The 27,283-nt window shown below is 40.8% G+C and overlaps 1 protein-coding gene across 2 annotated transcripts; it reads left to right on the top strand.

Annotated features, from left to right (window-relative positions):
* The first annotated feature begins 45 nt into the window (after positions 1 to 45).
* Positions 46 to 25,709, top strand: gal3st2 (galactose-3-O-sulfotransferase 2). Of its 2 annotated transcripts, XM_034097864.1 has the most exons (5): positions 46 to 123; positions 14,318 to 14,422; positions 16,812 to 17,454; positions 19,485 to 20,508; positions 25,691 to 25,709. In XM_034097864.1, exons 1-4 carry the CDS (start codon positions 68 to 70, stop codon positions 20,481 to 20,483), a joined length of 1,803 nt encoding a protein of 600 aa, XP_033953755.1. In that variant the 5' UTR covers positions 46 to 67; the 3' UTR covers positions 20,484 to 20,508; positions 25,691 to 25,709. The 2 variants fall into 2 exon arrangements, with proteins under 2 accessions (XP_033953755.1, XP_033953754.1); XM_034097863.2 differs by lacking the exon at positions 25,691 to 25,709 and having other exon boundaries at positions 19,485 to 21,180.
* The last annotated feature ends 1,574 nt before the right edge of the window (positions 25,710 to 27,283 follow it).

The raw sequence follows: 27,283 nt of genomic DNA on the forward strand, positions 1-27,283 counted from the left end.
CGCACACATCCACAGAAGGGGCTCGGGAGACAGTCGCAGCGGGAGTTTACCGGGTGTTTTTGGGGAGATGCTGTCCCCACCGAGGCGATGGATCAGGGACCAGTCTCCGGGCTCTGTCACCTCGTAAGTCCGCTCCTCTTCTGCTCGCTCTCCTGCTTCCCGCTCTCTGATTGTTTAACATTCCAGAAACAGCCTCAGCGGTTTGTAGGACGAATACAGAATATATTAGTTATCATTTGCTAGTAAAAAAAGACCCTCTCTCCTCCTTCAGACGGTTGGTCCAAAGTGAACTCATGCAGGCTGTCTGTAGAAGGAGTGCAACACTTAAGAACGCTTAAAGTCTATCTCTATTTCTGCTGTAAAACTGAATGTTAAACACAATATAAAGGAACGATTTGGTAGAAAGTTCCAGAGGTTTACACGAGCTTTTGAACCGGTCATACCATGGCTGAATTGAGTTAAAGATGTTTCTTATCACACTTACATTATGTGACCGAGGCTCTTTTTGAATTGTTTCCAAATGTGTGCAAGTTACCTTAAAATTAGCGACGTAAATAGTGCTACATTGATTAGTTGCTTTATCAATTAGTAAAGTATGGAGTCCCTAAAAGGACATGGAAAACACATTTTTTTTCATTAATTATAAATAAACGGTGAACTTTAATGCTACGATGTATGTGATGTCAGATAGTAATATAGTAATAAAATAGTAATAAATGAAAAACATGAAATGAAATAGCCTACTATATGACAGTAAAACAAGAATAGAGTTAAAGTGTGATTTGTAAAATATCCATAAAGAAAAAGTAAATCTGTTTACAGTTATATTTCATATGGATGTTGAGAGATGTATCCATAGCTCTCTTCATGTTGCTCTCAAAGTGCACCAGACTGATGCTTTTAACTTCAATATTAAAAAAAAAACTTCCCTGGGGAGCATGCCCCCCCCTAGAGGAGGTTCTGTCCACCCCCCACTTAAAATGTTTTTTTACACCTGCTTACACCTATATGCCGTGAGCTGATTATCGAGCCTTCATTGTCAATGCTTCTTCCCATTCACTTTGAATGGGGTGATGCCAAACTGCATTGTGGTTCCGTCGCTTCGCTCGCGTTGCTCGCTTCAAAAGTTGAGAAAAGTTCAACTTCTGAAGCTTCAACGGAAGCGTCAGCCAATCAAATCATATGCCAGTATTGTCATACTGATATTCTGTACACACTGTGAAGACCACTGAGACAAATGTAACATTTGTGATATTGGGCTATATAAATAAACATTGATTGATTGATTGAAGCTCTAGCCAATCAAACCGTGTGCTTGTGTGTCCAGTAGGGCTGTGCATCTTCACTGGTCTCACGATTCGATTCGATTACGATTATCCTGTCAACGATTCGATTCAATTCGATATCCCGATGCATCATGATTCATACCAATGCGTTGCATCCTCAATTTTCTATATTACTGCACATGGCTTATTTTTCATCAATACAGTATGTATTTACTGCATACATGCATACATGCAGTAAATACATATGAACTCTCTTTTTATTATTTAGAAAGTGCTTCAGAAATCAATAACATAAATGTCTTGACATTAATTTATAAACCTAAATAAATTAATTGTATAGGTCTAGCCTCCGTGTGTGAAGTTGTTCCATCCTCAAAAACAAAAAAATAATGCTTCTGCAGTCTAGCTGCAGCTTCTAGCAACGGCCTTCTGTTAAGAAAGGACACTGAATGTCCTGAATGTGGCATCACACACAGGACTTGAGTCTGAACACAGCAGACAACAGGAGTATTTACAACAGCATATACAAACACAAATAGTGCATGTGGGTGCACACTTACATTCTCTGTCTCACTGTTACATAAATCCCATGAATGTATGAGATTAAATTAGCTTCATTATATCTCCGTGATTAAGTGAATAATAAAGTTTCAATCGGGTCACTATCAGCCTGTCACTCATTATTTTCAGGGAGGGGGCGGGGTTTGGATGAACGGAGAGGAGATGGTAATCGCGGAAGCTTTTTTCCTCCTGCCTTCACAAACTTTACACACGTATATATCGTCTGAAAATTGCTAGAGGGCATTCATACTTTGCAATCCAAGACTTAATTAAATCCACCAAAAACCTGACATGATTGTAACGCAATTATTTTTGAAAAACATAAATCCCTGTGTCTCTGAGCCGCAGCGACACGGAGTGATTCAGAGCGGGTCCTTCTGCTGTTGGTTCTGGACTGGTGGTGTTGTGTTGGTGGATAAAGCAGACTGCTCTGTGTTTGGTGTTGCTGTGCCGCTGTCACGTCTGTTCCCTGATCTCTGCGTCACCGACCGATTTGATATTAAAGTGACAGAAAAAAAAAACGTTATAGTAAAGCCGCGGCCGGAAAATCAGGAAGCAACGTTACTACGCTATAACCGATTATCTTCCGTCACTGCATCGATACCGAATCGTCTACGTCCGCATCGCAATGCATCGCAGAAACGATTATTTTCAACACCCCTAGTGTCCAGGGCGAGAGATTCATGTGATTGGTTGTTGGTCGAGTTTCAGACACGCCCACCGGCAAGCTTCAACGCACGCATGTGCAATTCGTGGCACAATTCAAACGGGATCGAAAGATAATCTTTCTCTCCCCATTGACTTCAAAACATAATTTTTCCGAAATAAGGTCCCATGTGTCGGAAGTAGATGGGCGGGACTTCGCCTCTCTATTGTGATCTCCACTACACACCTGTACCAGTTTTATGATCAGATCTAGCAAGGTTGTGAATCAATCACTGTAAAAGAAAAATCAGACCTTAGAGAGACAGGAAGAAATATAGACACCTCTACAGTGGATTGCACTACAGTCGGTGCACCCAGGAGCTCATTTTGCCCTGCTGACACACAAGGTTAGACTAAAACCAGCTTCACTTTTGTGGATGGTCGTCACAACCATACCACAGTGATCGAAGTGTACTGAGTGTATATATATATATATATATATGTACAAATACGGCCTCATTAATTCTAATTTAAAGGGGACCTATCATGCAAAAAGTCAAGCTCTAAAAAATACATAACAAAAAAAAGTATTTTATACATCAATATGTGTCCCCGGTGTGTCAGGGAACTCACCAAGTGTCAGAAATGATACAGATTTGAAATATCTCTGACGTCAGAAACAAGGAGCTCCACCTATATGGGCAACTCTCCATCTATCAGGGGAATGAGAGGTTGCCGTGGCATGGTAACAGTATGGTAACTGTAGTGGAAACTTCTGTGTAGCAATGTTTGAGGAGTCACCGACTCAGGAAGGAGACAAGGTAGAGCAGGAGTTTTGATGTCAGAGCACTGATGATTTATTAAGAGGTACGGCCGGAGAATTCACATCACAAGTCACAGCAGTCACGGTCTGACTGCACGGGTGGTTGCCACGTCAATTCTGCAGCGCCTCTCTCTTGTCAGCCCATTTAACTGGTTTCAGAGAGAGTCGTCAGCATGTTTTGATAAGATAGCTTTAGACAGTTTGGGCACACTGAGTCACCTGCGTCCGCCACTTATGGCCTCGAATATGTCATACCCTGGAGTCCACAAACAACAAAGAAGGAAGTGTCCCAGTGCATCCACAACAAAGACCATCTGTAACCTAGTATTGACCGGTCACAGAATGGGAACAATAACATTATTGGCTGAAGCAGCCTGTGTCCTTAAAGGACAACAATAACATTATTGGCTGAAGCAGCCTGTGTCCTTAAAGGACATAAATAGACGTCAAGGTTGGTCCTGTATGTCACATCTAGGAGTCTGAGATAATTATTTCCCTAAGAGTAACAACATGGTAACAGCATGGTAACATGACGCTCGTGCCTCACCCCCCTCCTTTGCAGGGGGGCGTGGTCAGCTGCAGCTCATTTGCCACAGAATCAGCCCTTGCAAAAACAGGGCTGGAATACAGCAAATAGAGCGAAATGAGGCATGGCTAAAATGCATGATCTGTTTGGTATTTTGAAAAAAAAACTTCACAGACATGTTTTATATAGGTATGGCGCTACAATATATTATTCAAATATAGCATGATAGGTCCACTTTAAAATTAGTGATTTTGTTACTGCTGCAGTTCAGTGCAATGTTACATTTTCTTGGACAAAGTTATGTTGTTTCCAGATTCTATCACAATTCAAAATGTATTAAAGACTGTTCTGGGGGCGTGTGGTGCAGTGGTTAGAGCCTTGGTGTTGGGATCAGGGGGTCACAGGTTCAAACCCCACTGCAGTCAGCATCTCGTTGTGTCCCTGAGACACTTCACCGCAAATTGCTCCCATGGGGATTGTCCACAGTATTGAGTATGTAAGTCGCTTTGGATAAAAGCGTCTAACATGTAATGTACTTGTGATAATTAACAATTATTTCGGATGATTCACTCTTTTATATTCTGCATTGAGTGTATTGTTTATTTGACTATGTTGTGACTCATAGAGAGTCACTAAAGTCCCTTCTCAGATTTTGTGATATATCATGATAATCACGGAAAAAGTATGTGTTTTTTAAGGCAGATGGAGAGTATTTAGCAAAAAGTGCAGAAAGAAATGACATGTTATACTGCTCTTGTTAGTCTGAATATGATATACTGTATCTATCCAAAACTGTGGACCTGTAACTGATATCCCAACCTCCACTGAGCCACAGTGACTCGGCCTTGGTCCTTTATTCCCCTGACAATAAATTCCAACTCAATTAGAATAAGTGTAATTTCCTGTGAATCAAAATGACAGGAAGGGTCAGGAAGTGTTTCAGAGTTAAATATATGCTACCTGTGTTTGTGTACATATACTCTGTTGAAATATTCTCAGCGTTCTTGGTTATGAAAACCATTATTTAAGGAACAACAAACTGTCAGGTGAAAGGAAAACAAATCAAAAGTCCCAATCGGCATCTCTTGGCTGACTCAGCGAGGTGCTGATATCCTATCGGCATCAGGTTCCTGCCAGTGCGAAATATAAGCTTATCAGCATCAGATTACAGTCTTAAAGACTCCTGTTTCGGAGCCTTTAATTATGTCGCATGATCTTCAGTATGGATTGTATGGAGACATGGAGAAGAAAAAAAAATTACAACACCACAACAATGGAGCGGTTCATCGATTTTACTTTGAGCTTGGCCTTAAATATAAAGATATAACATCAGTGCTTGGCAATAGGCACGGGTTTCACATAAGTGAAAGACACCTCAAGAGAACACTCAGAGCGAGGGGACATGCACGTCCCTCTGAGCTGAGTTATTGACAGATTCGAATTTCGCGGATCAATAATTCATGAACATAACGTTGTAAAAATACAAACAACATGACTTTACAATCATAGCAAGGTAGACAATGAGCTACAGAGTCGTTTTAATCAGAACAGTTCGATACGCACCGTCATCCGAGCAAAACATCAATAATTGGTCACAATCTGCAGCTGGAGGAGGGAGAGGAGTGCTTAGGGACCGTCTACAAACTGCAACAGGGTTTTGCGAGATTTCGCAAAATGTTTTTTTTTTTTAGGGGGCTCCGTAGGATTTGGACCTGTTTTCGTGCAGTAGTATGTGTTTAAATGTCAAGATCACTGACCAATTCAAGGACCCATAGTCTATATTCATTTAAAAGTGTAGATTAAATCACAAATAATATCTTTTACTTTGTTTTCCGGATCACTTCTACATGCTTTTTCTTGGATTGTTGGTTAGCTATCGTCAACAGAGGCATTACAAGTCCCAGAGGAGCTCAAAACACATATGTCCTCTCTTTCCCGGTAGTTTAATGTGAAATATCTGCAGCATTGAGCTAAATTGAGTCATTGGAAATAATTAGCAAGTGAAAATGGGAAAGTATCCTAAACTGTTGCCTGTGCTATTAATCCCCTTCTGTTCCTCTAACTGCTCCAAAGTCAATTGACCGTGCTGCTATCACATTCTGCCAGGCTTCATATGAACAGCCTGGTGTTTGGTTTACAGACTAAATGGAAATGCTTTTCTCATGGTGACCTAGCTGGGAGAAAACCTCCACAGTGAGTTAGGAGGACACATTGACCTGCTGTCTGGCTGGCTCTGCGTCTGCCTGAGCTCCAGCCCACGCTGGCAGAGAGATGCCTGGAATTCTTAGAAAGGACAAGAATTGCCTACCTGAAGCTACATTTTAACTTACACACAGAGGTTAACAGTTCATGAGTGTTTGTGAGGGCTGCAAAGGGAGGCCTGGAGGAGATGTATGCCTGGCTCCAGATGTTCCCGTAGCCCGGGGAAACCTGTGGCTTTTTTCTCCCCTCTTATTAAGACCTGATGTCTGCAAACTCTTTGCTCCCATACTTTTACAACAGGGTCTGTCACAATAGAGTCTCACTTTACACCACTGCTGGATACTTTAAACATAGGGTTTCACTAATGTGCCTGTGGTTCACTTAATTTCCATCCAATATTAAAATCACCTGGCAATTTCAATCCAGGCTTTAGATCAAAACAGTGTATAAAACGTCACAATTGAAGACGTATTCAATACAAAAACTAGAATTGAACACCTTAATAACACGATAAAACAGCATGCAATAAAAACTGGATTAATAACAATAAAATAGAATGTAAATGGATTGGATTTACTTATTCTCTGATTTAACTTTGCAGAAACAGTTTTGGTTTCCATTCCAGAGGAGGCCAGCCTCTGGGCCTCACGATGAAGCTCAAATCATGATGTGACACGTCAAAGTCCTCCACTCCACATCAATCTCCTCCCTTTGACTTCTGTGGTGGAGACACTATGTTCCCTTAAAAATACATATAAAAAGTAAATTAGTATGCAAGCAACATACTTTCTGGAGGACAGGGTTGAACATGCAGATTGGTGTTAAATTCTGCCACAGTGTAAACTGTTTTTCTTGATAATGATCAAGTTCTAGCAGCATAACTTTCTTTCAGACCCACCAAGAACCAACACATACATACATAAGGCAGAGAGAGGAAATTGTATTGTGTGTGTGTGACAGTAGCGTAGGCAGAATTGTACTTTAGGGTGGGCCAGTAAAAAATAGGGTGGGCCAGATTTTTCTTCTGCGCATCAGAAGCTAACAACAATCCCCACCGGTACCGGTGGCAGATTACTTGAATACTTTTGGAATACTTTCCATCACCCGGACTGCATTCTTTGTACTGCCTTAAAACCTTTCCTTGGAATATGTTATGAATTGTAAGGTGTCCTTGGGTGCTTTGAAAGTCGCCCCTAAATAGAATGAATTATCATTATTATTATTATCTGAAACGATGTAATAACGTTTACAACTTTTTCCAGTCACTTGCCCCATGCCTTCAGCAGCAGCAGGCCATTCACTTTGATTTTATCCCGTTATAAATGTCATCATTTCGACATAAAGAAATGCTACATAAACTTTATCTTGCACATTTTATCCAACCATCTCCATTTCTAACTTTCAATATATTTAAAAAGAGATCTCTCTCTCATCTGCGTGCGGGGGCGGGGCCTCACAGACACGCTGCATCTCTCTCTCGCTCACAGACATGCTGCAGCGCCGTGCAGTGTGCACACAGTTCTGCCGGTAATGAGTATTACATTTTGTGAGGAAACTTTTCCACCAATAATTCCAATAAGTATTCCAAAATGTATTCACTTCAGGTTTACGAAAGTAACTGTAATCAGATTACTCATTTTTCAAATGTAACGCCAGCTGAATACACTTGATTTGTGTATTTTGATTACGTAACGCCGTTACATGTGTTCCGTCACAACCCAACCCTGTGTATATCTCCGGACTGTCCACCAGCAGATGAAAGACACCCACCTCTCCGCCTCTTCCAAGGGACGAGGGAACCGTGCGGCAGAGTTTCCGTTAACATTTGTTTTCTTCTGACAGCACAGCAGCAGGAGAGGTGGGGAGAGGGAGACGTGGGGAGAGGGAGACGTGGGGAGAGGGAGGCGGGGCAATTTCATCGTTATCAGAAAATGATAATGATGACGCTGCTAGATGAGGGCAGTGGGGGCTCTTCTTGGAGTCTGGCTTTTTTTTAAAAACCAAAGTTCATTAGTGAACTTTGAGCCATCATTTACTTTGCAGGCAGCTCTCTGCCTCTCTCATGTTATTATGGCGCGCGCCGGAACCTATGACCGGAACCAACAATCAGTTTGTACCGTAAATGAGTTCGGTTCAGAGGATAAAGCACATACAACATTAATTATACTCGATATTTGTTCACTTGAATTTCACTTTGAATTATTGGATATTCTCAATGGGTGAATAATTTCTTTTATTATTAATAATAATAAAAAAATTAAAAATAAATAAATAACACCGAAGCTTTCTCATGGTGGGCCAATGAGTAAACTGGGTGGGCCTGGGCCCACCCTGGCCCTATGGTGGCTACGCCACTGGTGTGTGAGTGTGTCGATGTCTGGGTAAACCCTGACATCAGACACATGCACACACATCAATTGCTTATTTTTTAATTGCATACCCTCTCCTGCTCCTGCAAAAGTTTAATAGAGTACCAGCTTTTGAATTAAACTAGTTTTAAACTTATAAACTACTAGACGAGCTGTTATAGGAAATAACTAAGCCTCATTAGAATGGTATATCACACTAGTGAAACTCTATATATCTGAGCTGTCTATAAAGACTCAGGCCACAGACAGTTTGGCTCAGAGCCACAGACAGTGTTTATTTTCCATCTGGAGCTGTGGTTGGAGATGTGGTTGCCTGCTGAACTCTGTTTATAGAAAGCTCTGGCTGCGCTAACACATCCAACCAACAGAACATGACGAGGCCAATTGCCACTTCTCTGCTGTGTGGAAACATGAACCAGGTCCCAGTATCTCTTCCTTTTTAGGATTGTCTTTGCTATTGAAGGCTGATATACATACCTTAGTCTGCTGGTCTGACATGCTAAAACGCAACTTCCATTGTGCTGAGGTGGGGGTTTTGTCATTTTCACAACAGCTGGAGTTGGTTGGGCTGCACATGATGAGGCTGTTTCTATAAAACCCAAAACCTGTTCAATGTGAGTCCGTAACCTTTGACCTAGGGGTTAATAGGCCAGGGAAAGTCTCCTGAAGGCAGAACTGTTATATGGTTGGGTTCAAACTAGCAAGCTCATGTGCCCCAATGGCAAACTAAAACCTAACTGGCCATAGTGACAGCGGCTGATCAAAGCCCACCACGGGAAATCAGAAGCTCAAATAAGTGTTATCTCTGGAAGTCAGTCTTTGAGGCTGGAACACCATGTTTGAAACCACAAGAGAAGCTCATGTCATTACAGAGACGTAAAGTTACAACCTGGACATCCTTTGTGTCAACCAGAAGTTGAGGGATTGGCTCTGGTCACAAAGTATCTCCAACATTTAAAACGTTCTTTAGTTAAGGAAGATGAAGTTCACTTCTGTAATGGGAACCCATTAGTGACAGACTCATCAGGAAGATTAGCAAATTGGACTCAAATCCCTGCAAGCTCATCATACTACTATGCTGTGCCCCAATATATGACTGAGGGACAAAAGTACAGGCAGGCCGAAAACAGACATGACATGCAATCAGGGGCGGACTGGGACTACAAATCAGCCCGGGACTCTCGACCGGCCCACTTCGGTACCGCCGGCCCACCGCGGTACCGCAAGTAAATTGTCGACCGGGTGGGGGGGTAGACAATTTACTAGCGGTAGACATTAAGGGTAAATAATGTCTACCGGGCCCGGAGCATTCGTCCAAAAAAAAAAAAATCGACTAATAATGAAGAAAATTAACACATTTGTTGCAATAGTAATGTATGCACTAACTACATTACTACTTGTACTACAACATTTGAATCATCAGTTATTCCTCATTTTCCTCAATTGTTCATATTTGGTTTATTAAAATAATGATATTGTGGTCATTGTTAAAAAATGTCTGCTATTATTATTATTTGTATAATGCACTTTCTGCCTTCCTGTCATTAGGAGTTATACATGTAATGGCTATGTAATTTATTTGATTAGAACCTTCATTATCCTAAACTGCTGGGACATTTTGCCAATACCTTTATATTGTCTACTCTTCACTTACTTTTCAGCATAGGTCGGCATTAGTGTTGTCACGATACCAACATTTTGGTTTCGATACCGAGTCAAGAATTGCGATTCCGATTCTTTTTCGATACTTTTCTTAAAAAAAGGGAAACATGGAATATCGGCTTTAAAATTAGGAATAACAGATGATTTTAGCAGTCAGAACAACTAAAGCAGCAGTGTTACTAAGAAGAACAGAAACGCCAAAGAGTCACATCTAATATAAATATATATAAAAGCATTTATTTTAATTGTGTAGCAGTGAGTTTAACATTTTGGCAGCACTGTTGAGCATTTTGAAAATGTATTTTCATGCCTCTGTGCAAGGCTTAGTCTTTCTATCTTTATAGCCACTGGTGTAAAAGTAAAAAAAACTAAATTCATAAACTCAAGTACTACTTGGGTACAATTTTGAGATACTTGTACTTTATTTAAGTATTTCAATGTTTCTTTTGCTACTTTGTACTTCTAATCCACTACAGTTCAGAAATAATGGTGTACTTTTCCTCCACTACATGTATTTAATCCCTTTAGTTACTTCACAGATCTGGATGAATGATGTGAAATATAATCAAGTGTTAAATCAGACTTTAGTTCCACCTGGAGTAAATCCACCAGCTACCCTGCAGTCTACAAAGTCATTCAAACTAGCTGCACATTTACCAGCTTTGAGAACACTTTCATGATCAATCATTATAAAACATATCATATATATTATTCTGAAATGGACCAATCTGCACAATGACTACTTTTACTGTCGCTACTTTAATACTTTTACTTGAGGAACATTTTGAATGCAGTACTTTTACTGTAACAGAGTATTCCTACACTCTGGTGCTTCTAGTACAAGACCTGAGCACTTCTACTTTTACTGTCGCTACTATAACTATATTTTGATGATAATACTTTTGTACTTTTATTTGAGGAACATTTTGATTGCAGGATTGTTCCTACATTCTGGTACTTCTACTTTAACTCAAGTACAAGACCTGGGTACTTCTACTTTTACTCAAGTACAAGATATATAGGCTACTTATACCACCTCCGTTTATAGCCTATGAAAAAAACTAATAGAAAACGAAGGCTAAAGCTAACGTTAGCAGATAGTGATGCTAGTTTGCTAGTTAAGTTTGCTCAACGATAATATTGCGACAGAAAAACTTTTCAGTGCACATCACGTTCTGCTGCTCCGACAGGAAGCTCTGCTCTGAACACCTGAACGGCCCGTTCACAGACTTCTGGCGTCTTTTTTGTCAACAAGCCGAGGCGCAGCGGCAGTTGCACTACCACTTGCAGCCATGCTTCTCGTTTTCTCACATGCTCTGGCAGCTAGCGCGTGGCCGCGTGCACGAGAGAGGGGAGGGACTTAGAACGTGCTTGAGAGGAGCGGGACTGCAGGCACGGCTGCAGTGCAAGGAGTGGAAGCAGAGCGCTGAACACACACGGCTCTTATTAAACGGCGTTTTTTCACGGGAGTACTTTCCCCCGTCATTCTTAAAGTACCGATACTAATGAAACGGAGGAATCGTACCGTTTTTAACGGCAGGGTATCGCGGTACCTTTCAAGTATCGGTACACCGTGCAACACTAGTCGGCATTGATGTACAGAGCCGACAGAAGACCTTGTTTATATTGGCATCATATTGAGAGGTGCAGCCAGTGACGCGTCCTGAAACCAGGAAGTAAGCTGCTTGTTCCCTCGACAAGGGTTTTGGAAAATAGCTGGAAATAAGGTCTGTGGAAAACAAACCTGTTTGATAAATGCACGTTTTGTTCAGCCGGATAATCTCCACATGTCTACCCTACTTTTATAATTTTCGAATCATAAATCTAATCGATAGATACAGATTATAAAAGGGTTTTAGGACGCATCACTGCAGCCAACTCCATCGATCAAGCTGGCTGAAACTTTCTCTCCCTCTTCTTCTCATACTCCCTGTCACTCTCCTTTAACTCCTCCGGTGACTTTCTTTTATTTGAAGATTGTTTTTTGCCCGGCGCTTGGCCGGTTACCGCTGGTATTAAAAACATTTGGCGAATGGTTAGGTGGCGCGATAGTCTGTAGTGAAGGAGCGCGATCCCGCTGCGCTCCGCAGCAAACAGCTGTTTGCTTTTCACCCAACAACGACAACCGACTCACGGAACGCTATGTTGTAGCGTTGATAAACGCAACAATTTAAGTAAATTGCTAGTCAAAATACCAATACCACAGGACAATTACTTTAAAGCAATATTTTTAGTGGCCCGAGCGGGCAAGTGGAAAGTACGTTATGCTGGCCCGGGGTGTCTAAATAGTGCTTCCGGGCCAGCGGGCCATTTAATGTCGAGCCCTGCCGGTTACCGGCCGGCCCACATCGTCCGACCGGCCCACTTCAGTACCGGCCCATCGGGATTCGTCCCGAACGTCCCGATGGCCAGTCCGCCCCTGCATGCAATGCACAAGACCACAGTGAGTGTCAGGGTCCAATCCCTTGCACTGAAACAGGGAGGAAACTAACCCTAACCATGACATAAACCTGAGGAGTGCCTACTGGGTTCAATTACGGCTTTGGGACCTTTGTTACATTTCATAACCCTCTCTCAAGCCACATTTCTACACTGTTTTCTGTCTGTAAAACCAATCCCAATGTACCAAGGTAGCCCACACAACGAACTGGAGTTTCCCTCATCCAAGGCATTTTACAGCAAACTCTACCATCCCAACCTTAGTCCTCGGGCAGTTACCGATGGGCTATACCTAATGTCCAGAAAGTCCATTTTGAATTATCCTCAGTAAGCCACAGACCTGTTCCCGAGCAGTCTTTAAGACATGAGGCTGCCAAAGGAACCCCCCTAAAACTGACATAAGCTCCTTCCCAGATTTGTTGCAAACAAGCTATGCAGTATGCAATTTTGACCATAGTTACCTCAAAGCTAAGACTGAAAGTATCCAGAATGGTTAAGAAGCAATTTAACAGATTGTTTATTTTACATAAATGGGGCGAAGCCTGCGAGCTAGTTCAGGCAGTCAACTCGAGCACCAATGATACATTAACACGTGACGCACCTCGTCCCTCTGACAACCAACCAAACACATTCTCCTAAACATGCCGCTCTATTGAAGCTGCCAGGTCTTCCTGCCTCGCTATGCTGCTGCTGCCGCTGCCGTGTTCACTTGCTACTGCTGCGTTCATGTTCCTGCTGCTGTGTTTCATGTTGCTGCTGCTCGCCTGCCCCACCACCCCAGCTTCCACCTGTAGGCTCGGGGATAGTTATCTAATCATCACTCAATGTTCTTTGTAAATCTGTGTGTGATGAGGCCCGAGCCTAGACGCCAAACTCAAACGATATGCTGCTTATAATAAACATATCAAAGAGAAACACGTGAGTTGTCTGACTGAACTAGTGAAGTGTGTGTAATTATTAAACTAAATGTAGGGAGGCGTGTGGCACAGTGGATAGAGCCTTGGTGTTGGGATCAGAGGGTCACAGGTTCTAACCCCACTGCAGTCAGCATGTCATTGTGTCCCTGGGCAAGAGTATGTAAGTCGCTTTGGATAAAAGCGTCTTAACATGTTATGTAAAAACATTTTACCAAACCAAACAAGATAGAAGCCAGGTGAGGAAGGACTAAGAAGCTATACATCTTTTTATTTTTCGTATTTGAGAATAATAACAAACAACTCCTGCTCGTAAACACAGTTGCAATCGATGGTTATTGTGGATATATCTAATTCCAAAAACTTTAATTTAATTGGCATTGACATTTCAAAAGCTTTGTCAGTGAAAATACATAAGTAAATGGAAACATTTTTAACTTGAATGCTCATGGTGAGTGAGCATTTTCCACAGAGCATTCAAGAGTGCCTGATGTAGGCGCTCTACAAGAGCTATAATGTGTATCTCCTAAATTGTGGATCTGTACAGAAGTAGTTCCATTTATGTGCAGATGCTTGACACATGTATTATAACTTCTGACCAGTAAATAGCTCTAAAGAACAACATTGTAGCTTCTAATAGATAATGTTAGTATTATCATTTAAAAAAATATACTTGAATTGTTCAGGTTGTAATCATTCAGGAACTCTATTCACTAAAGGTTAAATGAAACAAAAGAAAAAGAAAACACATTTAAGGAACAGCTCTTTGTTTATTTGAGGCAAAGTGCTTCTAAGTGTAGTGATAAAAAAAAACGATAATAAGTATTGTAGAAAATCATGAAAGAGAAATGTTATGATATAAATGTCTATTGTGTGTGTGCTTCCTGCAGGTGTGTGAGGAGGGGGCTGTGCAGCAGGCGGCACTCCCTGTGGATTCTACTCATCCTGCTCGTGGTCTGCATCACCATTCAGACCTTTGTTGCCCGCCAGGCCAGGTAAAGTATGTAGCCAACCCCCCCACCATTACTGCTGTGCACATATATTCACATGGCTGACTGAAATAATAATACGTCTCAAATATCATGTCCTCTGCAGAGGCGGTTCTACGGGGTGGCACGGGGTGGCAGCTGCCACCTCAGAAAAATGCCTTGCCACCCCAGTTGGCAGCTTTGTTTTGAAAGAAAAGTTGTGGCTCATCGGACATTTATGAGATGAAACTCTAATGTCCGAGTGCAAGTGAATGCAGCACAAGACGCGAGCCTTGTAACCCCTCCCCCCCCGGCCCTGGCGCGAGCGTGGAAATATGATTGGCGGCGATTTCATGTGAGCGGGGACGGGGGGGACGGCGCAAAACGAGAAGCATTCGGACCCAAGCAGACGGAAATAATTAGGTATTTGCGGTCTACAATGACAGAGAAGTGACTGTGAAGTTTGGCTGTACTCAGCATCGAATCAAAACGCTCTAAAGCTGTTGATCTTAATCAGTTTGTGAGGCGTTTTGCTGAACAAGATGGTAATCGCCACATTCAGCTGTAAAAGGCATGCCAACTTGATGCTCTGCTCACGGATGACTCGATGAGCATAATAAACTGTTAAGATGATGACCTTGTGTGTATAACATTTTCTTTGTGGGGGTCTGCCCCCAAAAAACAGTTTTAATTCCTGAGAAAGTCAAATAAGACGGTGTGTAAAACTACACTGCCCATCCAAAAAAAAGTAACCACTTTGATTTAACTAGGCCAGTAGGTAAGGGCTTTCCACTGGATAATAACTGCAGCGATCTATATGTTTGAGCTGAATCAGATGTTGCGCTAGACTTTTTCGCTGCCCGTCATTTTGACGGACAGGATCGTAAAACTTCCGTCAAAATCCAGAATTACCCGTCGGCCTTCACACAACCCTGGGGGGGGGGGGGGGGGAAGCATGCTCGTGAACTGTCAACGGGGGGGGGGGGGCAGTTCACATGCGCCGTGTTATGCATGGCTGCTGCACCTCGCGGGAGCGTGCACAGCATAAAGCCATAACTCACAGACATCTCAATGATCTGTACGGCACAGTTAGGTTTGGAAACGGTATGATTTCCTTTTTGGAGGGCATGCATAACACGGCATAACACCGGAGCCTCGCTGCGGGGAAGCTTTGGCGCTGTTCCGAGTTTGTTCTAATCTGTCAAAATGACGGACTGCTTTCAGATTTGTCCGTCATTGTTAAAAAAAATCCGTCATAGACGGAAAACATTCGGTTAACGCGACCTCTGAGCTGAATACACGTTGTAACTAACTAACTGATGCAGTTAGTCACTTCATTAATGTTTGTTCTTTCTGATGTAAAGTCAGAAAGTTGTGGGGCGCTGAACTGTTCCTTTGATTCTTTTGATTTATGATAGTAATTACTTGTCTTTCAAATTTGAAGGAGGGTGAGCAAGCATCTTGAGGAACATTCATCATTAACTCCTCCAAAAATATATAGTTTATTTAATAATAACACTGAATATGTGAATCATAACAGTGATTGACAGCTGATAATAATATATAATATATAATCATATATAATAATATGATTATTATCATATTCATACAGACACACATCGATGAGACAGTTAATTAATGTACTTATTGCAGCAGTCTGCATATATTTGGTATCCCTGCTGGTCTAAGAGTGAGACAAACAAACTCAGTTATTGTTCAGTTAAAATTCATTCAATTATATTTAAGGCTTTCCTGATGTGCCACAATAATGTCACCAAATGTTATTGAGTTAAAATATAAATATTGTGGCTTTCCAAGTTAACATTAATTGATATGACTGCGATTAAATCAGCATATACTTCTGTCAGGGGATGCCACCCCTCATAATCTCCTGCCACCCTCTTGCCCCCCCATGAATATTTTTCTAGATCCACCCCTGGTCCTCTATATCATATCATACCAATGGAGATTTAAACCCATGGGTCATGAATATGGCTAAAGCTTGGAAATGTGATCCCAATATTTTCAGGCCAATACATTCTTGCAAAAATATGTTTTCATTTCCAGGAATGTATACTTTTATAAATCTATATATAAGACAAATGTGTTACTACCACATTATTTAATGATGTAACATATAACATCAGAAAATGTTTGTGGGAAAAAATCCTTCTATGACTAATTATCCTCATTTTACAGTTTAAAAGCTCATTTCTTTACGCCAAGAATTCCCAGGAATCTTATGGGTGATAAATGAAGGGCAAGTCAGGATACTGGGTTTATGATATATCACCTTGTTTGCAAACATGTTTACAATTTACATAGCAACCTAGCAATATGAAATGTTAATTTGACAGTGTAATGAGTATTTGTGAACCTGATAAATGTTGTAACATATTTTAATGACTTCTCACAGGAATGACAAGCTGACAGGACTCCCACAACTGAGATCTGTCAACAAACAGCACCTGTTTCCTACAGTGCTAAATGTCTGGGAAAGCATCCAATCACTTACTGCAAAGACGGACGTGAAGTCACCTCAGGCAGACAGAACTGGAGATGTTCATCAACAGAATGAGGGAAACCGAAAACAACTGGATTATATTCTGTCAAAACATGTGGACAACCTTGCTATAGACTCTCAGACGGAGGCAAGGAAAGTCTCTGCTGGGAAGCCTCTTCTACCAAAACACGGAGCAAGCCTTGGACTTCAGGTTCCTCTGGCCCTCAACAGCACTAGGAAAAGTTTTATTTCAGACACTCCCAATCCACCTAGTCTTTTAAAGGCTCACATAAACAGTGTCCCTACTAAAGAAACCTGCCACCCAAAGTCTCACATTGTTTTCCTGAAGACACACAAAACAGCAAGCAGCACCATCTTAAACATACTGTATCGCTATGGAGAAAGCAGGAACTTGACTTTTGCTCTCCCTCTGAACAAACACAGCCAGCTGTTTTACCCGTTCTCCTTTGCTTCACATTTTGTGGAAGGTGTCAGCAGCCGAAGTTTGAGGGAGTTTCACATTATGTGCAACCACATGAGGTTCAGAAAATATGAGGTGAGTGTCATCAGAAAACCAATCAAGTTCAGTTGTGGAACTGTTTTCATGCCTGAGCTGTACTGTATGTCTAAATGGACTCCTGTGGGCTGTATGTGGAAAAAACTATTGTAGAGGGCCTTAGGGGTAAATGTGGGTACTGTGGTGATGGATATTTAGCGTGGGTCTAGACTAATTTTAAATTTATATACCATTTATATAAGGATGGTATATAATGGATGGTCAATAATGACAAAGGAAAAACCCAGAAGTAATCTTTCCCTTTGAGACCCACCATTGGTGAATGGATGTTATTTAGGCAAGCCCGGTACATTTTACCCACTTTGGCCCCAGTAGCTATGGTGGGTTTAGAGTTTGGCAACATAATATTTACCAGTTTCTTGAGATATAATTTCTCTTAATTATAAACATTTTTTATGGTTGGTAATAAGCTTAAGAAGCTAGCAAGAGTACAGTGGATTTTGAAATTATACCAACTTAAGAAACCCAGCCCAGTGTCATAAAACCTTTTCCAATTAAAGTAGCTGGAACCACTAACTCCAATAGTAGCTACATTTAGAGAGACTTTTCCCCAACATTGGCGTCACTGTTCAGCTCAAAACAGCCACTACCCCCAGTTCCCCTCATAAGAGACCTAAATGAACGTAAACCGTACGAACGTAAGGGCACAGGCCAAATGAAATGATTGGAGATACTTGCAACGGCCACAGATACCAAGAGTATAATTTAAAGTGGACATATCATGCTACATTTGAACAATATATTGTAGGGCCATACCTATATAAAGTATATAAATATAGTTTTTTTTCAAAATACCAAACAGATCCTGCAGGAGAGGGGAGCGTGCTCTGAGATCAGCTTCTGGGCTGTCAGAAGAGGGGGAGAAAAAGAGATCTCCGTCCTCCGTGTTTTATTCTTATAGAAGTAAGAAGAGAAGTAATGGGGCAGAAACCCTCCTTTTTACGCAACGGTCCAGACATAGACATCAAACGGCGACACATATTCAGTTACCAGTTACTTTGGCATTAGGGCAGGGATATCTAGATACTTTCCAAGGGTTGACATAATGAATTGTGCTACTTTTAAAACAAGCAACGATGTTTTCAAATCTGTAATCAAAAAGCTCCTCAAAAACACTATCGAAGCAGTTCCTGCCGTTGCGACGTTAGTTCAAACAGTAACAACGGACTACTTTTCTTAGCGGATGCATGTCAGTTTATATCAATACAACTATTTTGTAATCAATAAAATCATTTTCTAAATCCATAAAAGCATTTCAATTAATATTGGGAGTCATATCGTTACTTTGTTGAGAATGTGGCCATGTAATAAGCGGGACCCAAGCAGACGGATGCCGATCTAGATCCCTCTGCTTCGCGTTGGGCTCCTGATCAGCCTGTCGGTGTTCTTTTCCCCATAATGACCACGTCGCTGCACATTATCCCTTACATTATGATTATATAGAGTCATTATTCATTTGTTTTAAAACAGGAGGCGCAAACGCTTGACTCGGGGAGGGAGAAAAAGAGCCACAGCGGAGAATATACAGAAGGGCAACCATGGCAACCATGCAAGGGATGTCTTCTTTGCTGCTTTTGTGGCAGACTACAGCGCCACTTACAGGCCTGGCATATGTACTACAGCGTCTCCAGCGCTTTCGAGCGGCAATGGCCGGCCGTGGCCCAACCTCTCATTCCCCTGACAGGTGGAGAATTGACCACTAAGCGGAGCAGTCTGTATCAGATCTGTTGCAGCCCCATTTTTAGAGATTTGGGTATAGAGGAAAAGAGAGGGTTGTATTTTCGGACACTTGGTGAGTTCCCTGACACACCGGGGACACATTCATGTATAAAAGACGTACAAGAGTGCATTTTGCATGCATGATAGGTCCCCTTTAAAGACTACTTTCAGGATATAGAGAGAGATTTAAATTGTACAATTAAAATGCTTTGGGAGAAGATTACCAAACATAATTTTTCTTGAATTTTTCAGCACTCCGTCTCTAAACGTCTTCCTATATTTTGTCCCAGGTTGCCAAAGTGATGCCTAGGGATACCTTCTACTTTTCCATCCTGAGGAACCCTGTGGCCATGATGGAGTCCATCTTCATCTATTACAGAAGCATCCCGGCCTTCCACAAGACTCACAGCTTGGACAACTTCCTCGACAACAGTTGGAAAAACTACAACTCATCGGTGACCAACAACCACTACGCTCACAATATCTTGGCTTTTGACTTTGGCTTCGACAACAACGTTGCACCTGGTGCTGATGACCTGAATGAGAGAACCAGCATGGCCATTGCAGCCATTGAACGAGACTTCCACCTTATTCTCATCTCTGAATACTTTGATGAGTCCATGATCCTGCTCAAGCATGCTCTATGCTGGTCCCTGGAAGATATTGTTTCTTTTAAGCTCAACAGTCGCAGTGAAAAATCCCGTCACCCACTTTTACCAGAAACTGCAGAGAAAATAAAGAGGTGGAATGCTTTGGACTGGAGGATCTACCTGCACTTTAACACCTCATTCTGGCTCAAAGTGGATAGTCTCGTTGGGCAAGAGCAGATGAAGAGAGAAGTCTCTCAGTTGAGAGAGCTACAGACTATGCTGGCAAACAGCTGCCTGAAAGATGGGGGGGCAGTTGACCCGTCCAAGATAAAAGACGTGGGGCTAAAGCCCTTCCAGTATGGAGCAGCTGTAATTCAGGGATATAACTTAAACCCAGACTTAGACACACAGACCAAAATTAAATGTCAAAGACTTATAACTCCAGAACTGCAGTACACTGACCGTTTATACACCCAGCAGTTCCCAGAGCTGGCCGCTAAGCACAAACAAGAAACTAAGGGGGTGTCTCCACGGCGACAGCGCTCTGACAGGACTGGTATGACTGGAAGAGCCTGGGCAAGGGACGCCCATTACAGACAGATGATGAGTCGCAAATTCTCTAATCAAAAGAACCAAAAGGCCTTGACAAGTGCCCTGTTACCACACACTGACGCTAACAACAATACACGTTTGTCATGATTGGTCACTGCGACTAATTGTCATGGTAAATGTTTGTTTTAATGGGAGCAGCTCAGTTTTGTCTCATACTATATTTCTAGAATTACCCTGGCATGGTATTATCCATCATATCCAACAAAATTAAAATGTTAAGATGGACCAAACTAAATATTATTTTGCATTTGTTATCGCCTTATAAATACTGAAGTTAAAAATGTAAAGGTGTTCTTTAAGGTGATGATACGGGAGTTTTTACATGTGTTAAGTTAAATTAAGTTAATTTGAGTTAGGTTATACTTACGTTTATTGTCAATTTTACTTACAGGTTTATAACCTGCTAACTAACAGTTCAAATCTATGATAAAAGCAATCCACTTTTACCGGTTGCTCTTTCCATCTCAAGTAAATATAATATCCCTTATTGTCTTGTCTATTCCAAATAATGGTAACTGTCCAGCCTAATCAGTCATTTGACCAACTATCATAAAAAGGAAAACACCATGAGGCGACGTTAACATTAACCTTTCTGTTGGTCGCTTGTTAGCAGACCCTTCATGCGATGGTACAGGCAGGGCCCTGATAGCCATATAGTTTAAATCTACTACCCAAAAATAAACATATGGACATGGGTTACTATTTCAAAAAATGGTAAATGTATTTAGGAACCTATCAATGTGATTTTAAGTGGGGGTGGACTCAAATCCTCTAGGGGAGTCCAGGGGCATGCTCCCCCGGTAAGATTTTTTTTTTTAAATGTTGGAGTTAAATGCATCAATCTGGTGCACTTTGAGGGGGGAAATAAATAGACTAGATCTATCGGAACACCTATATGAAACAGAACTGTATACATTTCAATAATCATAAAATCATAAGAACATGGCCATAACCAATAACATCCCATTTCCAATATGAAAAACACTGAAACTTGTTTATTTATTTATTTTTGGTTCATTTATAGTTGTGAGTGTGTCTCTGCTCCTGAATCAGCCTCAATTGTCTCCCTCCTCTCCTCCCTTCTCCTCTTTGAGGCAGCAGCAAAGACTAGTTTTAGCTCTCAACAAGTTTTAAAAGTGTATCTTGCCTTTTTTCACCTAGTTAACTTTGTATTTATTTATTCATGCATATTTGACTAATCACTACCCTCTCAAATGGAAATATGTGTTTACATAAATGGTGACCAAACCGTTTGAGACCCACTGAGAACTTAGACTAAGTTAACTATCTAAACACTCAGAGAGTCCTTTGCCTCACCTGAGGTTATCCCGAGCTTGAATGACACACAGAGACCAATCAAGGGCTTTGATTTATGATCTGTATGACAGTGGCCATGTCGGCAGGCCACATCATGTAGACAGCCAGTCACCCTGTGTGAGGCAGGCCACTTAACAGGCCAGGCCATCGGGAAACCCCCCGGTCCTCCCGATGGCCAGTCCGGGACTGGGTACAGGAGGTGTAAAGTGAGGGATCATTGTCCACAAGTTAATCGATCGCAGATAACGTCGTGGTCACGGACCAAAAAAAAACCTAAACAGGTCGCAAAATATACTTAGGCGGCCGTTACTATACCTGGGCGGCCCACCCAAGTATAGTCTATGTGTGGGAAACCCTGGCACAAAGTAGCTTAAGTTTGCTGACCTAACCAGTCTTTTTGTGAAAACGGGTAAAATGATCTGCGGATACAAATATGTGATGCATAATAATACAGGGTTTGGACCAGGTGCATGTCATAAGACTGGCAGTTTCACACAACCTGATGCACTATTTACCAGTTGTCAGAATATTAAGTTAAAGCCAGCAGTCTAAACGCTGCTAACATGTTCAGATGCACCACACATTAGTCTCTGTGAGACCAGCCTGGTGATGTGCAGGATAATCCTCTGGGGATATTGTGGGGGAGGATCAGGTTCAGACCTCCAGCCGTCTGTCCTCCTCAGGCTTAGACCTTCCAAGAAGGCAGAGTCTGATGTGGAGTTGATTCATAAAGAGGGAATATTATTTTTGTGGTCTACTCATTGGTGGTCTATATTTGATTTCACTTCTTGGTTTTGTTTCCAATGGTGCAGAATAAATGATTGTACTGAAACCGTTTCTCTAGATCTTTCTTGTTAATGTTTTATATACCGAGTGTGATATTCAGAGGAATATGAGAAGGAACCTTACTAGATTTATGGTGGAAGCGTCCATTTAGTGTCACTGTCACACTGTAGCCTTTAAAACATTACCGTAAAATGTTAACTTTGTGTTAAGCTAAAGTGGATTCCCAAAGAGACTAATCCTATAGTGAAGGAAAAATAAAACTTGTGTAGAAACATTCATCTGTAGGGTAAATTAACAAAATATAGAGAATACATTTAAAACAACGAAACCAGAATCTGAATCAAAACCACACCCAATATTAGACACATTATGGCTGTGTTTTGCTGCTTTAAATGTTCCTGTTTCCAGTTTTATAACGTGAAAACTTTATAATTTTATTAACATATATTCTGGTAAGAAACCATATTATTAATTTTTCCTAGTTATGATAATGTTATTTGATCTTGTTAAATCAGTATAATCAGAACACAATCAATATAACGCGATCTGTTGATCTAATATAAGGTTTCTCATTAAAAACAGGTTATTTGTTATTTACTCATATTTTCATTTATGAGCCAGGTTTTTCTTTGTTCCAATAAGTGCAGTAATGCATAAAGAACAGTATTTAAACTCTTCCAGTGTTAAGACATTGTCCCTTTTTATCCAAATCAGTTCTCATATTCTAAAATGACTTGGAGGCTAGGCAAATTCAAAAGGACTTGAGATGAGTCATTTGCCCCCGTCATGTACCCACCACTTTTTAAAAAACGTATAAATGTTCTGAAAAATAGTGTGCACACAGAAATATAATAAACAAGAACACTGGCTGTGTCGAGATGTGCAATTTGGACACATCAGTCAACTTTTAATAGAAAAATCATTTCTCCCACTGTGCAGCAGCTGAGGAGAACAGTTGGTTCAAGACTAAAAAAGACGGAGATCATTGGCTTCCTCAATGAGTGTCCCCCCCCCACAAATATATAATGGTTCCTAGGAAAACAGTCTGTAGCCTGACTCTGTGAATCCTGTCTAGGTGTTGCCAGCAAATAGTAATTAAACTAGTGTGTACAAAAAAAAGTGTGGCGCGCAATACAGTTTTATTTTGATCTGAAAAAAGTGTCCCATCACTTTTGAAAACAAAGTGAGGCCCAGGATCAGAGTCAGCAGTCATACACTCTGTGATGCTGTACTTCCTCAGGGATCTGTGTTTGAGGACACCCTCAGTGGTTTTGGCTCCATTTCCTCTCACATTTTCCCGAAAGATGTCCATGAAACCTCCTCAAACTTCCCCTTTTAAGTGAACTAACACTTTAAAACCTATAATATACTGTGGGTTTTCCATCTGGCAATTTTATTTATATAGCACCTTTCAGACAATTCAAAGTGCTTTACAAAATAAAAACAACAGAAATTTAAGAATAAATACAGCATAAACACATTATTAAATGGCCTTTAAAAACAGGCATAAAACAAGCAAAGATAAACACAGCAGGTACAAAAGACATGACTAAAAGGCATAGCCTTATACTGCAGTGTGCGTATGAACAGTTCAATTAAAAGCAGCGGCAAATAGATATGTTTTTAGTCTGGATTTGAAAATAGGAAGTGTTTCAGCGGACGTGCACGATTCGGGCAGTTTTTTCCAGATTATCGGGGCATAATAGCTAAACGCTGCTTTTCCATGTTTAGTTCTTATTCTTGGAACCGAGAGCAGACCCGACCCAGAGGACCTGAGACTCCTGGATGGTTCATAGTTATGCAGGAGATCATCTATATACCTCGGTCCTAAGCCATTTAGTGATTTAAAAACTAGCAATAGTATTTTCAAATCAATTCTTTGGTCGACTGGAAGCCAGTGTAATGATCTCAGAACCGGACAGATGTTCCACTCTTTTAGTGTTTGTGAGGACTCGAGCAGCAGCGTTCTGAATCAGCTGCAGCTTTCTGATGGATTTTGTTGGGAGCCCTGTGAATACACTATTGCAGTAGTCAAGTCTACTGAAAATAAAAGCATGGACAAGTTTTTCTAAATCCTGTTGCGACATTAGTTTGATATATTCTTCAGGTGTTAGTATGCAGACCTAATAACTGTTGTAATGTGACTCTTAAAATTCAGGTCTGAATCCATTACTACACCTAGATTCCTCGCTTTATGAGTTACTTTGTTGTCTGCCGACTGAAGCTCTGCGATTACTTTTAATCGGTCCTTCTTTGCTCCAAAAACAATGATCTCAGTTTTTTGTTTGTTCAATTGGAGAAAGTTCTGAGTCATCCAGTCATTGATGTGCTCAATGCACTTGCTCAGTGTTCTAATCAGAGAGTAGTCTCCCGGTGAAATTTAAAAATAAATCTGGGTGTCGTCTGCATACTGTAGATGTGATACTGTAGCTTAGATCGCTGTTTTTAGTAATTTGAGTGGGAGCATATAGATATTAAAAAGAAAAGGTCCTAAGGTGGAGCCTTGAGGAACCCCGCATGCAGTGGCGGCTGGTGGGAAATATTTTGGTGATGCTCCCCCGGAAGAACATTTTGAGAAATGACCCCTTCAATTATGACTTCTGGTGATGTTAGAGGGGGGGGGGGGGGGGGGATGACAAATTGAGGCTTAAAAATATGAGATAATCCATAATCTTCAGTGTGGTTAGCTATGAATCTTCCAAAACTTCCAAATACCTTGTCCTGGACATAGTTTCTACAGTATAAACTGTGCAAGTTGAGGGTTTTTTACATGCAAAAAGTTACATTTAGATGTTAACAAGCACTATGATTTTGTCAGCTTTCTAATTTAATGTATTGAAGGCAAAGCTATTTAACACATTGTGAGAACTGCTACTATTTATCTCTCAATATTGTCTGTAAAAAACGTGGTAAAAGTTATTCTTTCAGTGAGACAACAGAGCAAGCTTCTGCAGTTGCACTACGTTTTGATAACAGTTCAATATTATTTTGATAATAACATATATTTCAATGTTGATGAACTTCATACTGTTCATTCATAATCTGATCGTCTTTGTAGCTCACTGTTGAAATAAAAAAAAAACATTACAATTACAAAATAATTATATCTACAGCCCCTAAACACACCACTTTCATAAATAACACACTTGTTCTGCAATAATATGTTTTATATTTCCTGTAATTTTTGTTAGGAAAGGACATGCCTGAAAGACACAACATTTCTCCTTCTCTGAGGGTCAAGAAGAACATCCAAGAGGAAAATTAAAAGCTGATGTTATGAGATTTTAAGACCAGTACACTTTTACAGTACTACTTTTATTGTAAAAACAGTCAGCTGATCGAATGCACCTATTTCCACATCTACACTCCATCAGCTGATTATTTCTATTTGCCTCACTTTATGAGCTTCACATCACTTGTGCCTTGTACCGCAGAGTTTGCAACGTTACAAATAAATGGGGCCAATCTTCAGTCAGATGTGAATGTGTAATCTAACATTTTCAGTAAGAATAATGGACAAAAGGAGTGCAAATACAAATACAATTTATTGAAATGTGAACCAAAAGTTAATCAAATGTTTTAAATAAAAAGCACATACGGACAGAAGGTGTAAACCTATTAAATGTATAAGTAAACACATTTAGTCAAATAAAGTGACAGACTAGGCCTGTGCAGTTGGTATCAGCTTTGCCCAGCATGGGCTCCTCCATCAGGCCTGGTCCTCCTCGCTGAGGAAAGACCCTGAGTCCTCTCCAAACCAACAGACAGGACTTCTATCACACGGAGGTTTCTCCCTGAAGTCTCTGCAGCCCTCTGGACACCACGCTGTCTCAATCCGTCCACACTGAATATGAGAGGGGGAAAATGAAAATAATAAATGCTTTGGACAATAAGAAACATAAAGTTGACAGTTGAGTTGCTCAGTTTTTTTAGATTGTCAATACTATTACTGTATAACTAATATATCAGGTTAAGATGCACATTCAAATAAAGATTGGTCTTTAAATACATGTTGTCTTTTGAATTGTTTGTCTAAAGTCAAGGATCTAGAACTGGTACTTAGTTTTAATGATACAGTCTGGTTATTATGCTGTTTGGAGGAGGCCTCACAGGTAAGAGCACTAACTAGCTACCATCACATGTACCTTAGCTTGACTTAAATGTATTAAACGTATAGTTAAGTGATATCAAAATATAATTAACTAATGTCATGCAAACATATTAATATTTGCTTGATTCCAGTGTTGAAGTTAGCACAATTGCATACAACATTAAGGGATTTTAAGATTCTGAAGTATTATGCTAAAAACTCAATAACTTAGATTATTATTTATAGTTTTGCTGAATAGTTTCACGTCAGCTTACCTTAGAAACGTAAAATGCCTCGGCAGTGTGCAGATGGGGAGCATGTTAGCTTAGCTTGGTAGCTTCAGCTAGCTCTGGAACTTCCAGCTCAGTGGCAGTAGGTCCCGCCTCGGCCCCGCCTCTTTGCCCTTATTTGGAGCAGGCTGGAACAGGCGGGAGTTGAACTCTGACATCACTGTCGTGCCGTTAGTGGCCTACTCCGCCTACTAAGGGCTTCTCGGCAACTCTGCAAAATCCTATGGGTGACGTCACGGACTCTACATTCATTTATATACAGTCTATGGTAATGATACACGCTGCGGCTAGGCACACATAGGCATGTGATTTATAACTTTAGACATCGTAAAACAATTTTAAACGAGATTTTATTGTAGATTATACATTTTACTGATACCAAGTATATAATATTTACCTTGTTC

The sequence above is a fragment of the Pseudochaenichthys georgianus genome, chromosome 13 (genome assembly GCF_902827115.2).
Source record: "Pseudochaenichthys georgianus chromosome 13, fPseGeo1.2, whole genome shotgun sequence".
In the NCBI taxonomy this organism is placed as follows: Eukaryota; Metazoa; Chordata; class Actinopteri; order Perciformes; family Channichthyidae; genus Pseudochaenichthys; species Pseudochaenichthys georgianus.

Coding starts and splice junctions, on each gene's coding strand:
- gal3st2 (XM_034097864.1), top strand. CDS start 68: ATGCTGTCCCCACCGAGGCGATGGATCAGGGACCAGTCTCCGGGCTCT. Junction 124..14,317: donor TCTCCGGGCTCTGTCACCTC/GTAAGTCCGCTC, acceptor TGCTTCCTGCAG/GTGTGTGAGGAGGGGGCTGT. Junction 17,455..19,484: donor TGAGGTTCAGAAAATATGAG/GTGAGTGTCATC, acceptor ATTTTGTCCCAG/GTTGCCAAAGTGATGCCTAG.